Raw genomic sequence first — 16,260 nt, 5'->3', positions numbered from 1 at the left:
ACTGCATAAAATAACGATAAGTTCATGTTTACATTCAGCCAACGTGATATAACACGTTTGTAAACGACCTTCAAATGTATTTACGGTATCGGCAACAATATTGTTGGTTTGAGAAGAAAAATGATAATTAAAAGTAAAATATTCTCATTTATTATCGTTATTAAAATTGTACAACTTACATTTTAGTTAAATTCCACATTTTCAGAGCGAAAATTAAGTCATTTCAGAAGTTCAATTTACTCCCCATTTTATGGTTTATCGCAAAACGATTAAATGAATTAAAAACTGTTTAAAAATTTAAATTACAAAAATATCTTTTGAAATTTGTTTCAAATTAATGCTATGATAAAAACAATCATATAAATACAAAATAAATATATCTTCTGCTTTTGAAAACAACCAAAATAATACTGTTGCAAAACTATAACCGGTGTCAACTTTTCTTTCTAAATATAATTTTATAAATGATTTTAAAAGAGAAAATCAATATTTAATATCAAATTAGTATTTTATTTTACAAAATAAACGTTTTGTAACGTTGTGTATAAGTATATTTGGTATTTTGTTGCCTTTTAATTACTTTATGAAGGAAAAAGAAGTGCATTCATCAGTTTTCAAGGTTACCCGGAACTATTTTTAGTGAGGGCAAATAACCAGTTTCATTGTACGCATGTCTGTTATTAATAGGGATCCCGGCTTGTTTTCCTGAAATATTTTCAAGTTGGGAAAGAATGGGCAAAAAACACAAGAAGCATCATAAATCTGATAAGAAAATACTCGAGCTTGAGGGTAAGTGTATCTAAAACTTTGTATGCTTTAATTCAAAAGTCTACCAGATCTTATCAAAATGTTCCGATTCTTTAAAGCTTGTACAGATCTTTAACTATTTCGCAAAACAATGGATACATTTGTCTCGTCTTTTTTTTAATAATCGAATTTATTATTGTGTTTTTTTATTAGTCAAGTTTATCTTTAATTTAAATTTAAAACAAATTATTAATATTACTTTTATTTAAAAAATGAGTTTGTTTAGAGGAAAAAAAGAAACATTTCTAAAAAAATATGTTGCTTTGTTTTAACACTACCGTTTCCGACCTATATTTTGTAAAAAAAAAAAAAAAAATTATAAATGAAAATAATACTAAATCTTGGAACGTTTGAGCCGATCAGATTATCGATAGTTTGCTATGAACGAAAATATTTATCTTAAATTTTGTTTTATTATTTTTCTAGAATTCAAAATATAGTTCTAAATTCTTTGATGTCTACCTTTCATCTATAGAACGATTGATTATTAATTAGTGATCATTTAATCCTATACATTACAATTCAATAACATTATTAGAACAGAATAAACCTACGACAGCTTTAGACCTTGACGGTGATTATCAAATCAAAGAGAATTTGTTTCCAAATAGTTAATGTGTTAAATACTCAGAGGTTGTATGTTGTTGTTTCAAATCGTGTTTAAAACATTGATATGTGTAGCCTTAAAATATCTTACTAATTTTACTTCTGTTATTGTATCTGTAATATGTATATATATATATATATATATATATATATATATATACATACACACACACGATGGACAGTCAATAACTGCTTTAATATCAAATTATGATTTTCTCACCGTTAAAAATCAATGCTCTGATAATATATACGAATGAGTAAAATTTATCAGCAGCTCAGATAAAGATTTGAGTTCGCTTAAATCAAATCCATTGGGATATTATTTTTCTTTTAGAATTATTAAAATAAGTTGAGTGTTTATTTTCAATTGGGGATGAAATAGTACGATTGTTGCTTATCTTCGAGTCTGCTCTGATGAGCAAAAATACGCTCAAAGGCGCTCCAGTCATGACAATTCCATTTGCTTTTGTTTTTTCCAAGCTACATTATTGAATGTGTCCTTTTTTTTTTATAAGACAGTGGGGAATTATTTGAGGTAGATCTGGCTCTTAGCTCATAGTACCTTGCCAATTCAACCATGTCATGATTATCAACAGTTTTATCGAATTCACTTTTTATATTCTTATTCATCCAAATAAAGATATTTAAATTAAAAACATATTTAGTCCAAGAAAAACTGGGGAGAGCCCGCTGTCTTTGTTGTTTTTCTCAGCTTGATATGGTCAATGTGCTTGAAGTTCTACAGATTGATGCCTGTAAGGGATGCATGAGTTGAGAGGGAATTTTATGAGAGTTACAGTTCTAGAAAGAAAAGCTTGGGCAAAGGGATGGGTGTGAGACATAATAGAGGCAGTAGTTAGAAAGATGAGGCATCATTTGTGGCTACAGTAAAATGATCTTCACCACTTCATAGCTTCGTCAACATTTTTAATGAATGAGTATTCAGTTGTTTAATCATTTGAACCACTTGGTCATTGAATTAACTTGTGGGATGAAGTAGTAAAGACTGACCTCAGCATGCTGAGCCTCCTGGAAGAAAGGACTGGCAATTTGCTGTACTCGAGAAGACACATCCACCTTAGCAGGTGAGATTCTAGGACCATATCACTTTGTCTATGCTGTTACATTTGAGCCATCCCCACAATCCATCTACCTAACACACATCCATCCATCACTCTTCTAACAATTACACCTTTGTGTCCTATTTACTTCTTACGTGAGAGCAAAGATGCACAGATTTCATCCTCCAGTTTTTCATCTCTTTGGAGCCACCTCTCTATGTTATTGACCTTGATGAAGCAGAGGACCACATTACTCCAGTGTCTCATTTTGGCATGGTTTCTACAGCTAGATACATTTCCTAACACCAGCCACTTAACAGCATGCTCTGGGTTTCTTTCTTTACACAGTACCAGCACTATAGAGGTTGTCTTCTTCTCAGCTAGTCTAAGTAGTTCTCTCAAATGTGTATTGTCTCTGCTTGAACCATCAACTACTTTACAGAGTGTAGTGGGTTCTTTTACATAGCACCAGCTCTGGTAATTGAATGAATAGGAGAGAGAGCGTGATGACTTTATGCAAAATATTGAGAAAAGTTAGGAACAGATTTGTTGTAGAGAAAGTAACTGAAGACAAAGTTACTTGCCAGGTCCCAAATTGTTTTATCAACTACACCTAGGTGTAGCTGTGTGGTTAAGAAGCTTGCCTCCCAACCGTATGGTGGCACTTTGTGTAAGTATCTTCTACTATAACCTTAGACCAACCAAAGCTTAATGAATGGACTTGGTAGATACAAACTGAGAAAAACCCATTGTACTTTTATATATAAGCGCATGCACCCACACTTGCATGCATACATATATATATATATATGTATGTATGTGTGTGTGTATATATGTATATATATATGTGTGTATATGTATATATGTATGTATATATATGTATACATATATATATATATATATATATATATATATATAATATATATGGCCACGAACAAATTTTTCTGCAAAATAAGGATGTTCTATCTTGTTTATGCTATTCAGCATTATTAGTATTATGCGTTTGAGAATCAAATATTTCCATATCTGTATATTTCAATACATCTCAACGCTTCTAAGAAAGCAAACTTTGTTTGTGTTTACCTGTATCTAGACGCACATGACAGTTGTAAATGAGTCATCATCATCATCATCAAGTGAGATTGTTTGTTTCCAGTCTTCTCTGAAAAGCATGTAAAGCCACTAGAGAGTATTAGATTGCTTGAAAGCAGTTGAGGGTTGGCACCAGGAAGAACATCCAGCCATAGAAAATTTGCTTCAAACAAATTCCATCTGACCCATGCAGACATGGAAAAACTGGACATTAAATGTTGAAGATGATCCACCACTGAAATTTGTGGCATTATTTCTACTGTAGAAATCAATATTTCATTCCATCCCTTTACATTCTAAGTTCAAAACCATCAAGGTCATCTTTACTTTTCACCCTTCCAGTGTTGGTCAGATAAGTAGCAGTCAAGTACTGGAGTTGGTGATTAAATTAATTACACATCTCCTCCTTGCTAAAGTTGGAAATTACTATTTTCCAGTTAAAATTAATTAAATCATCATCATGGTCATTTAACCCTTCAGCATTCAGATTATTCTGTCAATTGTAATAATTATTTGTTCACATTATTTTGAATTAATCATGCATTCTCTTGTAGCTTTGAGATGTCTATGATGTGATTATATATTTTTTTGAATGACTTCATAGGGTAGGTGTGAGAGGTCAGATCAGGCCAGTTTGAACATAAAACAGGTAGAATATTTTAGCCTGATTTCATCATCGTTTAATATCTGTCTTCCATGCTGGGTTGGATGGTTTGAGAGAAGCTGGTCAGGCAGAAGACTGCACCAGACTTCTATGTCTGTTTTGGCATGGCTTTTATAGCTGGATACCCTTCCTAACACCAACCACCCTACAGAGTGGAATGAGTGCATTTTATATGGCACCAGCACAGATGAGGTCAGTTTTGGCATGGTTTTTACAATTGGATGCCCTTCCAAATGCCAACCACTTTACAGTGTGGACTGAATGCTTTTTAGGTGGTACCAGCACTGACAGGGTCACCAAGTAACCAGCAATACAGAAATCTTGGAAAGGAGACAGCCAGATTAAATAGTAAAAGGTTGATATTCATGTTCTATCCATGCAGCTTGCAAGATTATGAACATTGAGAGAAGCAGCTTTATGATAGGAGATGAGGAATTTAAGTGTGAGAAAAGGGACCAGATCAGAACAGGTTTCTCGCTGTTGAAGGGTTACATCTGCACAGAACATGTTTATCTTGTAAAAGGGAGAATATTCAGTAGATTATGGGGTGGGGAAAGTGGTAATTTTTTTAAGTGTGATATATATATATATATATCCATAGATACCTGATAGACAAGCATTTAGTTTATAGGTCATCACAATGTTCAGTCGGTTACTCAGATGCACTTTGCTAACCAATGGGAACTGGTTAAATTTACTCAATAATAAAACCCATAAATTAAAACTACACATACACACATTTGCATACATTCACACACACACTCACACGCACTCATATATATACATGCATACACACATGAACATATATGCACACAGTTTGACTGTTTTTTTGTTTTAAATGATTTGCTTTTCCTGCGAAAAAATGATCAAAATCTGTTTATGTTCCACAGAGAAGCCATCTGAAAAACCACTGAAATTGGTATTAAAAGTTACTGAACCAGTACCTGAAGTATATACTGGGGATACTGAAGAACGTAGGCATAAACATAAAAAGAAGAAAAAGAAAAAATCCAGTGAAAAAGAAAAACACAGACACCATGAAGATGTATGTATAAATATACTCTTTTTTTTTATCTGTCTCACTTGTTGGAGGTTTTTATTTTTTGTTTTGTTAAGGAATGTGAAAGAATCTCTGATCAAAATGTTTATTTTAGTTTCTACAGTTCCATTTACAATTCTGTCAGGATATCTAATCATAGTAGAAGTTTTTCTGTCTTTTTCTTGTTTTTTCTTTCTTTTTTTTTAAATAGAGGACTTATTAGTTCACTGGGTCCACAATGCAAATAAAATATTAGGGTGCACAATGAATGCTGTACCAAAGACTAAAATTGTACTTTATAATTTATATCATTGTAGATGCTAATTAAAGTGTTAGTTTCATTAAGCAGCTAAAACCTAATCGCACAATTATATTTAACCCTCCCTACACTGATTAAATTTTTGTGTACTAATGTGCAATTATTGAGTACAAAAAAGTTCTTACAATTTCTTTCTATTATTAACCATTAAAATTGTGTAGAATTCCGAAAAGTAACTCACTATCAAAAGCAATTATACTCGGTTCTTACACAGTAAGGGTTAATAAAGCCAAATATATTTCCATGAAGTACATACATATGACTTAGCCAAATGACAGTAGATAAAACGGAATCTGAAGAGACTGGTCTGTGTCAGTAAGACTTGTTTTATTTGATAAAAGTGAAAGTGAAAGAAAGGATGCAATGAAATTGTTGTGAGGGAGTGGATTATTGAACATTTCAGAGATCATCATCAAGGTGAAATTGACAACAAAGAAAAAGAAAGAGGACAGAGTTTCTATTTTACAGAGAAACAAACCCACTGGAAAACCTCTCTGTTTGTTTCTTCAACGATCTCAGTATACACATCAGATACTGGCTCTGTAACTTTTAATTCCTTGAAGAAGAGCTCTATCTGAAACATTAGATCATTCAACTCCTCCCTCAGCGATTTCACTGTGTTCTTTCTGTTGGTTTTTCTACATAACAATCAATAGAGCTTGATTAGTAGAGCGGTAGACAAAATGTCTACATTTTTTATTTACAGTTTTGAGGCAGAATTATTAACATGCCTGGAAAAATGCTTAGTGGCATTTCATCCATCTTTACGCTCTTTGTTCAGCTTCCACTAGAGTCGATAAAATAAGTACCAGTTGAGCACTGGGGTTAATTTAATTTAATTGGCTCAAAAAGCAAAAGCAAGGCCATGTAGGGGGACAGGGAGGATGGTCATACAAAGAGTGCAGGCCATTTCCGATCAAGAGAGACTTTGAACCGAGCGGTCGTTGGCATCTTCACTATCTCATCTGGCAGCTTATTCCACGGATCCGCAACACGGACGGAGAAAGCCGCTCTCCTTTTGCTGGCTTTGTGTAAGAATTTGAAGGCATTATTATTATTATATTTCAGAATTAATAGGATTTCTGGAGATTTTCTATGATCATTCTGGATATAAATATGTATGTGTATTTGTTTGCATTTCTTTCTGAAAGAGAAACTAGCCTTTTTTTTTTTATTATTTTGAAAAGACATTTCTATAAACATTACTATATTTGATGACTCTTAATTATCAGGGTCAAAAATTACATTTGCAGGGACGTCCACATAAAAGAGAGCGTGACGAATATGAATCTGAATTACATTCACATTCTCCACCATACTCCTCACCTGCAGCAAAACAGTTATTTTTGTCACCTCCTACATCCACTCCGCATCCTCCAGATAAAGCAGCTGAAGATGATGAGCCTATTGAAAAACGGATGAAACTGTCTAACCAAGAAGAGGAACCAAATAACATGAAGACGTTCCTTAAGTATATGACAAAGCAATTCCAAAGGTAATTCTCTGAACATCTGCTTCCATTTCTTTAACCCTTTTCTTACCATATTTCTTGAAATGCAGTATTTAAATTAATTTTGTAAAATAACTTTAGGCGCAGAAGTGGCTGTGTGGCATGTAGCTTGCTTACCAACCACATGGTTCTGGGTTCATTCCCACTGCGTGGCACCTTGGGCAAGTGTCTTCTACTATAGCCTCAGGTCAAGCAAAGCCTTGTGAGTGGATTTTGTAGATGGAAACTGAAAGAAGCCCGTCGTATGTATGTATATATATGTTTGTGTGTCTGTGTTTGTCCCCCTAACATCACTTGACAATCAATGGTGATGTGTTTACGTCCCCGTAACTTAGCGGTTCAACAAAAGAGACTGATAGAATAAGTACTAGGCTTACAACGAATAAGTCCTGGGGTCGATTTGCTCGACTAAAGGCAGTGCTCCAGCATGGCCGCAGTCAACTGACTGAAACGAGTAAAAGAGAATTATTAAGCTTGTATTTGGAAAATAAATTTGCATAAAACTTTGATGGAAAGTACCAGCCAAATACTGGTATTCATTTTCATTGCAGCTCTCTTTCCCTCAAGCCTCAATGCTCCCCTAGATCAAGAGTGGAAGGGCCAAAATTGTATCTATGGTTACTCGTGGATACATAGGCACTTAAAACAATTTGCAAAAACATGATACATACTATCAGGCTATACTTGCTTGCAAGTGACAGTGAGGGTATATACATGTGTGTATGATCTCCAAATCAAGTGAGAGACGTTGATTCATTAATGCCTTTTCTTAATTGGCTGATAAACTAAATCAAGACAAAGGAGAACATTCTATGCCATTGTGGGGCCAGTTACAAATAGCAGCTAAGTCTATCTCAAACTGCACTGTACTGCTATAAAAAAAAAGGAAGGATAGATTGAGTAAAGAAGACATAGATATATGATGTCTGAAGAAAAAAGAAATACCACCATTATGCCAGTGATCATAGATCTTCCTGATCAGTGTTGACCTGGGGCTAAACAATAACTTAAAACAAATTGCTTTCATTTTCATTCCTTTGCTTTTATTCATTTCTTTCATAGGAAAGATACCCATGGTTTCTTTGCCTTCCCAGTTAATGATGTCATTGCTCCCGGTTATTCAAGTATCATTCAAAAGCCCATGGATTTCAGCACAATTCTTTCTAAAGTAGATGACGAAGAGTATGCTAGCACAAAAGAATTCAAAGTAAGTTTGGATTCATTCACTATTTTGTTTCTTTATGACTTTGAATTTAGATAGATTATAATTATTATAATTTTTATGGTAAATTTTGGTTCCCATCAACTAACAGAAATTAATTTAGCTCTTTCTTTAAACAGGATTAAAAAAAATTAATGGCTAGATTTCGTTTTATGACAACCAGGTTTGATCACCAGGATAGCATTTTAGACTCAAAAAATCTTATAATCATAATTTGCTCATGCTTTGATTCTTTTATTATCATATTTCTATTGAAATATATTTTGTTCCGATTAATTTTGAAAATAATAAAAAATTTATTAACTTTGTTATTAAAAAGCTGATGTTTAGAACATAAATGAACGTGAAATTTTGAGGGAAACTTTTCATTCAGACCATTTTAAAATCAAATTTGTATCATAGAGCCAGGGGTGTTTCGGGTGGATGGGTATCAGAAGGGTTAAATAAAAATATTTGTTGGAACTAGTTCTCTCTAAAGATTAATAAAATTTTGGTTTTTTTCTTATGTTATTCTCAATATTTTGCTCCATAAATTTATATTGTAAAAACATCAGGTAGTACTTTTAATTCTTCTTCATGTACAATCAAATCCCTGTAGTCACCATGAATATCTTTTTGCTAAATGTATCTAAAATATTATAGCTTGAACTGTTTAAGTATATTTCTGTGAATGACTTTCCGGTCAGGTGTGACTGTGGGATAAGAAGTTTATTTCCCAGCCACATGGTTTTAGGTTCAGTCCCATTGCTTGGCACCTTGGGCAAGCATCCTCTACTGCTGCCCTAGGCTGACCATAGCCTTGTGAGAGGATTTGTCAGACAGAAACTGAAAGAAGCCAGTCACACGTGTGTGGATGTATTACTGTCTCCTTGCTTTGACATCATGTGATAGTTGTAAATGAGTGTCACTGTCATACAAGTGGTGTCCTTTGTTTTCAATCTTTCAAGGCATATCTAGTCATGGGAAATATTATCTTACTTAGAAACAAGTGAGGGTTCGTGGCAAGGAAATCATCTAGTTGTAGTAAATCTACTTCAACAAATTCCATCTGACCTATTCAAGCATGGAGAAGTGGATGCTGAAATGATAACAATGATCTTTATATCCTTCTTAATGTGAATTTATTATGAGAATGCCAAATTCCAGCAGTATTTGCCTTGAGGTCCTTTCATAAAGACATACAGTGCTTAGAGCACACACACACGCATATCACAACATACAGGGGATGTCTGGCATGGGTGCCAGAACTGTCAGGTCACATGATTTCAACATACTGTGCTTCCTCTGTGGCAGGCATCCTTTCGCTACATACCAGGCAAACTCTTGGAAAAAGACAATAATTGCACGTTTTCAGAGTTACCTACAATGCTAATCAGTGATCAATAATATTTTCGTTGTAATTCTGTATAATACAACTTTGGGTGACAAACTTAATCCATCACCTAATTCAAGACCATCACCTGATTCTTGAAAACCTTTAGTAGAGTTGACTTTTTTGCAAGCATTTAGGCCAGCACCATCCGAGCGTGATCGTTGCCAGAGCAGCTAACTGGCTTCCATGCCGGTGGCATGTAAAAGGCACCATTTGAGCATGATCATTACCAGCATTGCCTTACTGGCACCTGTGCCGGCGGCATGTGTAAAAAGATTCGAGCAAGGTCGTTGCCAGTACTGCCTGACTAGCCTCCGTGCCAGTGGTACGTAAAAGCACCCACTACACTCTTGGAGTGGTTGGTGTTAGGAAGGGCATCCAGTTGTAGAAACTCTGCCCGATTAAGATTGGAGCCTGGCACATCCATCTGGTTCACCAGCCCTCAGTCAAATCGTCCAACCTATGCTAGCATGGAAAGCGGACGTTAAACGATGATGATGATGATGAATAGAAGTGCTATAATCAGTCTTGCCATTTCTACTTTTAATCGTTGTGTATCCATTTGATATTAATATTTACTTTCTTTAAATTTATGAATTTTTATTTCTTTATATTTTTGCAGAAAGATTTTATTCTTATGTGTCAGAACGCTATGATCTACAACAGACCTGAGACTATTTATTATAAAGAAGCGAGACGTTTACTCCACATGGGAGTAAAACAATTGAGCAAGGTATGAGTTTTATTACATTCCATTCAGTAACTGGAAAGAGCTAAATTAAAATTTTGCTCTATCTTTTTGGTAGATATTTCTTGGTAAAACCAATTTGTCAAGAATTAATAAAAGTAGTGGTAAGTAGCTTGCTTACCAACCACATGGTTCCGGGTTCAGTCCCACTGCATGGTACCTTGAGCAAGTGTCTTCTACTGACCAAAGCCTTGTGAGTGTATTTGGTAGACGGAAACTGAAAGAAGTCCATTGTATATATATATGTCTGTGTTTGTCCCCCAACATCGCTTGACAACTAATGCTGGCACATTTACATCCCCATAGCTTAGCAGTTCGACAAAAGAGACCAATAGAATAAGTACTAGTCTTACAAAGATTAAGTCCTGGGGTCAATTTGTTCGACTAAAGGCAGTGCTCCAGCATGGTCGCAGTCAAATGAGTGAAACAAATAAAAAGAGTGAAAAAAAAAGAATGCAACAAGCATATATGTATTCAAGGAATTTTTGTTGCTGATGGCTGACCTGTTTACAGTGAGCTGTGAGAAGTTTTGAAGCATCACTTGTGAGTTTGTCAAGTTACATATACAAGTTCACCAATGACTTTGCTGTATTATAGTCCTTAACTCAGTCCCTTCATTGGATGGAAAGTTGAGTTAGGTGAAATTATTTAGCTCTCTTACAGCAGTTAAACTGTGAAGTGGAAAACCTCGCTTCACAACCATGTGGCTCCACTTTTCATTCCTCTGGATGCCACCTTGAGCTATGTTCTGCTGTAACCTTAGGCCAACCACTCTTTGTAAGTGGAATTTAGTAGGCAGGAACTGTTCAGAAGCCTATTTAAGTAAGATATAGCTGTGTGCTTACAAACTTTGCTTCCCAGCCATATGGTCTTGGGCAGGTATCTTCTGCTTCTGATTTAGTCCAAGGTTGACCAAAGCCTAGGTACAGGCATGGCTGTGTGGTTTAGAAGTTTGCTTCCTGAATATGTGGATTTGGGTTTATCCCACTGCACAGCACCTTGGGTAAGTGCCTTCTATTATAGTCTTGGTTTGACCAAAGCCTTGTGTGTAGATTTGTTAGATGGAAACTGAAAGAAGCCCATCGTATGTACATGTATGTATATATATATATATATGGAGGCGCAATGGCCTAGTGGTTAGGGCAGCGGACTCACAGTTGTAGAATCGCATTTTCGATTCTCAGACTGGGCATTGTATGTGTTTATTGAGCAAAAACACTTAAAGCTCCACAAGGTGGTGGCAATCCCTGCTATACTCTTTCGCCACAACTTTCTCTCACTCTTTCTTCTGTTGGCCTGCTTGCTTAGCCAGCAGGGTGGCGTCATTTGAAGGCTAAAACAATGCGAAGCACATTGTGACCAGCAATGTGTAGCAACATCTGATAGCCTGGTCGGTCACGGTGATATATATAGTTCAAATTTACAGAAAACAAAAGACAAAGATAAGTGAGGGAACAGCAAGCAGGTATATTAGTTTAATGCTCAGAAAGAATTGAAAAGTCTTTGACGTTTCAAACCTATGCTCTTCGACAAAAAGGGTTGAGAGGGAAAAAATGGAGAGAGAATGAAAAAAAACAGATAGAGAAAATATGTGTAGGGATTAACAGGTCAACATAGATAGATTATAGATACACATACACATTTCATGATCATCATCATGGGAAAGATAATGTGTGTCTTTGAGTGTACCCTTGTCTTAATATCATATTTATAAGTGACCATCATTGTCATACAAATGAGGTTGTCAATTTCCAATCTTTCGTGAAAACATGTCTATCTATGAGAATGTATTTCCTCACTTGAAAACCAGTGAGGATTGGCAATAGTGAAGCCATAAAAAAAATCTGCCGCAACAAATTTTATGTGACCCAAGTAGGCTTGTAAAAGTGGACGTTAAATGATTATGATGATACATGTGCTTGTTGTTCTAAACAGAAAAATACTTTTCCTATAGTTGTTAAAAAATTGACTTTATTCTTTCATCATCATCATCATCTGTGAATTTTTTCCATTGTTCAGGAGAACCTCCTTGGTATGAAGCGTAACCTCGATTTTATGAATGAATTGACCATGGAGGAACTTGGTCTGGAAGATGAAAGTGAAGATAACATTATCGGTGTCAATGATGATAATTTTGATTCCGTCACAGATGACCAGCATTCCAAAGAAAAGAAGCACAAAAAACAGAAAACAAGGTAAGAATGTAACTGTTCAACCCTTTAGCAATCAGATCTCTTTGTCAAATGTATGGCTTATTTATTCACATTGCTTTGAATTAATCACACATTATCTTGTAGCTTCAAGATTTCTGTGGTGTTGTTTTTTGTATATTTTTAGAATGACATTGTAGGGTAGGTGTGAAAGGTTGGATCTAGTCCATTTTAACATAAAACAGGTAGAATATTTGGGTTGGATATTGGCAGTTTAACTCTTTAGAATTCACACTATTCTGTCAAAGATAACACTTATTTATTTACATTGTTTTGAATTAATCATGCACTAGCATAGCTGGGGGCAGTAGGTGGGGTAGAGGCGATCCACCCAGAGCAACACTTTTGGGTCTGCTGTAAGCAATATATGTATTTTGTGGAGTCCGGCAGTGGGGGTGGGCAAACAGAAGGGCCACCTTGGGCAGCACACACTCTAGTTGTGCTATTGGCTTCGAGATTTTAATGAGGTAGCTGTTAATTTTTAGAATGACATTATAGAGTTGGTGTGAGATGCCGGATCTGGCCACTTTGTACATAGAACATGTAGAATATTTGGGCCAGATATTAGCAGTGTAAATGCTAAAGTGTTAAACCTTTTGTAACAGTCCTTGAGTCATATTAATCTCTCTCACACTTTAACAGTAAGAAGTCACTATAACACTTTATAGTAATTTTTAAAATACACACATATTTAAGGAATGTAGGATTATGTTTTATATGTTTTTTATCTTTTAATTCAATCAAAAGACTACGGCCATGCTGGAACATTGTCTTGAAAGGTTTAGTTGGTCAAGTCCACTTTGGTACTTATTTTACTTTTCTTTTTTTTAAATCTGGTACTTATTTTATTCGTCTGTTTCACCAGGCTGCTAACTAACAGGAACATAAATGACCCAACACTAATTGGCTACAGTCTAATGACTGAAACAAGTAAAAGATAGATGTGTATAAATCTATTTTATACCTGTGTCTTTTTTCTTTTTTTTTTTAACATATTTCTGTGGTCAGCTTGAGTCGATTTGAAGCGATTCCTGATAATATGACACCTGAAGAAATTTTGGCACAAGCTCGTGCTGCAGCTAAAGAAGCCGCTGATCTGCTAACTTTGAGACAACCGAAAGCACAGGTAAAAGCTTGATTTACATTACTTAACCATTCTCTTGATAGCAACTCACCTGAAACCATAATTGGGTCTTTGATACAAAGCTCCAGTTTTAAATTGATTGAAATTAAAATTTCCCATCTAAATCTCATGTTAACCCTTTAAGGCTCGGTGTGGTCTGTTGACACAATATGCTTTCTTCCACAGAGGACAGGTGTGGCTTATTTACACTGCTAAATTCTGAAGACAGGTGTGGTATACAAGCCACATTTGCATTATAAGCTATTTGGTTGATTATCATCTTGTATTTTTCCCTTTTTTGTTTTTGCATCCTGCATGGAAAGACTTGTTTATATCCAACCTAATATGTTCCAAATATTAGTTTAATAATGATAAAGTTATTTACATTAGATGGATATTTGTCCTCATCTTGTTTGTTGCTAACGTTTCAGCTGATATACCCTCCAGCCTTCTTCAGGTGTCTTGAGGAAATTTCAAACCTGGATTTAAAGACACCTGAAGAAGGCTGGAGGGTATATCAGCCAAAACATTGTGTTAACAACAAACAAGATGAGGACAAATATCTGTCAAATGTAAATAATGTATATAATTCCTCATCTCTTGAATATAGAATTATAAAATTATTTTATGAACTTTTTCGTTATTTTCTAAATGAACTAAAATAAAGGCTGTAGTGTATTTCAACATAAATATGCTAACAAATGAGTTAAATCAGTGGTTCTCAACTGGGGTCTATAAGACCCCTTGGGGATCCATATAGCATTTTGCAGGGTCCTTGAAAAAATTTTGCTTTAGATATATTTATTGCAAAAAACAGCGCATTTTCTTTTTCTAATGTTTTACATAGTTCAAACTACACCAGTGAATGTGTGAAAAACAATAGGAATTTTGAAAGAAGCATCTATAAAACTAGTTTGTAAACATTGAGTGGCTATGAGAGTCCACCAGAATAAAATAGTAATCAAAGAGGTCCATAAGTTAAAAATTTGATTGCAAACCACTGAGTTAAATAAATGACTTTTCGTTTACTATAGCTATCTAATACTGATGTATTATAATGACAAACTAAGTATAAGTCACCCTGACCACAATCAGTTACATAGAATGGGATTTGTGTGTTAACTTTGCCTTCTCCTAATGACAGACAGTGTAAGATGGTTAGCAGTTATCTTAGATTTTTTTTATCAAATATATCAAAATGAGATCGAAGTGATCTGGCTTTTTCTTTCTAAGTGAAGAAGTGTTTTGGCATTTCAGCTCACAGTACACAAAATATTTTAACAATTTTTATACAAGTGCTAATAATATTTAACTATAAAATTGTTGCGTAGTGAAACTGTACATGCCTCCTGGTAAAAAGTGGTAGTAAACTGTCATTATAAATAGACCAGCAGCCGGTTAACAGAAGGAAAAGGTCAGATGGTCAAGAGTATGTGTAGACTGTGTTGATATAGTAATCATACTGTGTTACTGAGTGGACATTATAATGCTCCAACCTTTTGAGGATAATAATACTGTTACGACTGCGGTCGTACAGTGCCAGATGGAAACATTCTATCCTCAACTTCAGAATACAACATTATCTATCAGAGCGACACCTATCATCAAAAGACAACTTTGCAACAAAAATACAATAGGATTTTTTAAAATATCAGATGGGTATGGGTGTCCACAGAAGTAAAATAGGAATCAAAGGAGTCCACAGGTAAAAAAAAAAGTTTGAGAACCCCTGTTGTGTATATTATTTGTTGTCCCTTCTTGCCTATTTTTTAAAATATGCTTAATCTCCAAATCTTTATGAATCACACTACAGCCACACTTTTCAAGCTTTCCAAACATACATACAACTACATGATTCCAGTCTTTCAAACAGCTGGATGGTGGCTGCACTTTTGCACTTCAGAAAATCTAAATGAAATATTAACATTCATTAAGTTAAAACAAAAATAAGAAGACATCTCACATTTAAAGTTAACACGTTGTACTGTACAATAATGTATTGTTGGTTTTCTTATACTTTCAGTATGGTTTCTTAAGACGAAGGAAAGATGGTAGTACATCTTTGACCATCTTAAACCCAGAAAATGATGGAAAAGGTATGGATAATTTTATTGTCATTATTATTTCTTAATTATAAGGCAACGAGCTGGGGGAATTGTTAGCTCACTGGACGAAATGCTTAGCAGTATTTCACCTGTTGCTACATTCTGAGTTCAAATTCTGCCGAGGTTGACTTTACCTTTCATCTTTTCAAGGTCGATAAAGTACCAGTTGAACACTGGGGTCAATGTAATTGACTCACTCCCCACCCCCACCCCCACCCCAAATTGCTCCCCTTTTGGCAAAATTTGAAACCATTATTATTTCTTTATTTCAAGACATTTTTTTCAAATACAATAATTTTCACGTGTAAGGCAAAATTTTGCATATATGCTTTACTGAACCAAACAGCTGGCAGAAACGTTAGCATGCAGGGCGAAATGCTTA

General features: G+C 34.9%; 2 protein-coding genes across 3 annotated transcripts in view; one reads left to right on the top strand and one right to left on the bottom strand.

The window, feature by feature from the left end:
• Positions 1-395, bottom strand: part of LOC115213089 (cytochrome c oxidase assembly protein COX11, mitochondrial) — a 254,709-nt gene extending 254,314 nt beyond the window's left edge. The window contains exon 1 of the mRNA XM_029782009.2: positions 180-395. Within this exon, the coding sequence (XP_029637869.1) occupies positions 180-199 (20 nt within the window). The 5' untranslated portion in view covers positions 200-395. The remainder of the gene's footprint in view (positions 1-179) is intronic.
• A 235-nt stretch (positions 396-630) lies between these two features.
• LOC115212918 (bromodomain-containing protein 7) overlaps positions 631-16,260 on the top strand; it is a 29,254-nt gene continuing 13,624 nt past the window's right edge. Inside the window, exons 1-8 of one of the 2 annotated variants that reach the window (XM_029781743.2) lie at positions 631-789; positions 5,121-5,275; positions 6,842-7,083; positions 8,161-8,305; positions 10,315-10,425; positions 12,460-12,635; positions 13,659-13,776; positions 15,797-15,869. In XM_029781743.2, the coding sequence (XP_029637603.1) occupies positions 732-789; positions 5,121-5,275; positions 6,842-7,083; positions 8,161-8,305; positions 10,315-10,425; positions 12,460-12,635; positions 13,659-13,776; positions 15,797-15,869 (1,078 nt within the window). In that variant the 5' untranslated portion in view covers positions 631-731. Of the gene's footprint in view, positions 790-5,120; positions 5,276-6,820; positions 7,084-8,160; positions 8,306-10,314; positions 10,426-12,459; positions 12,636-13,658; positions 13,777-15,796; positions 15,870-16,260 lie in introns of both variants that reach the window. The other variant, XM_036503998.1, reaches the window with a different exon arrangement.

This window comes from Octopus sinensis, linkage group LG6, assembly GCF_006345805.1.
Source record: "Octopus sinensis linkage group LG6, ASM634580v1, whole genome shotgun sequence".
Taxonomy (NCBI): Eukaryota; Metazoa; Mollusca; class Cephalopoda; order Octopoda; family Octopodidae; genus Octopus; species Octopus sinensis.
The sequence above is the reverse complement of the archived record's forward strand: the minus strand, read 5'-3'. Positions and strand labels throughout refer to the sequence as shown.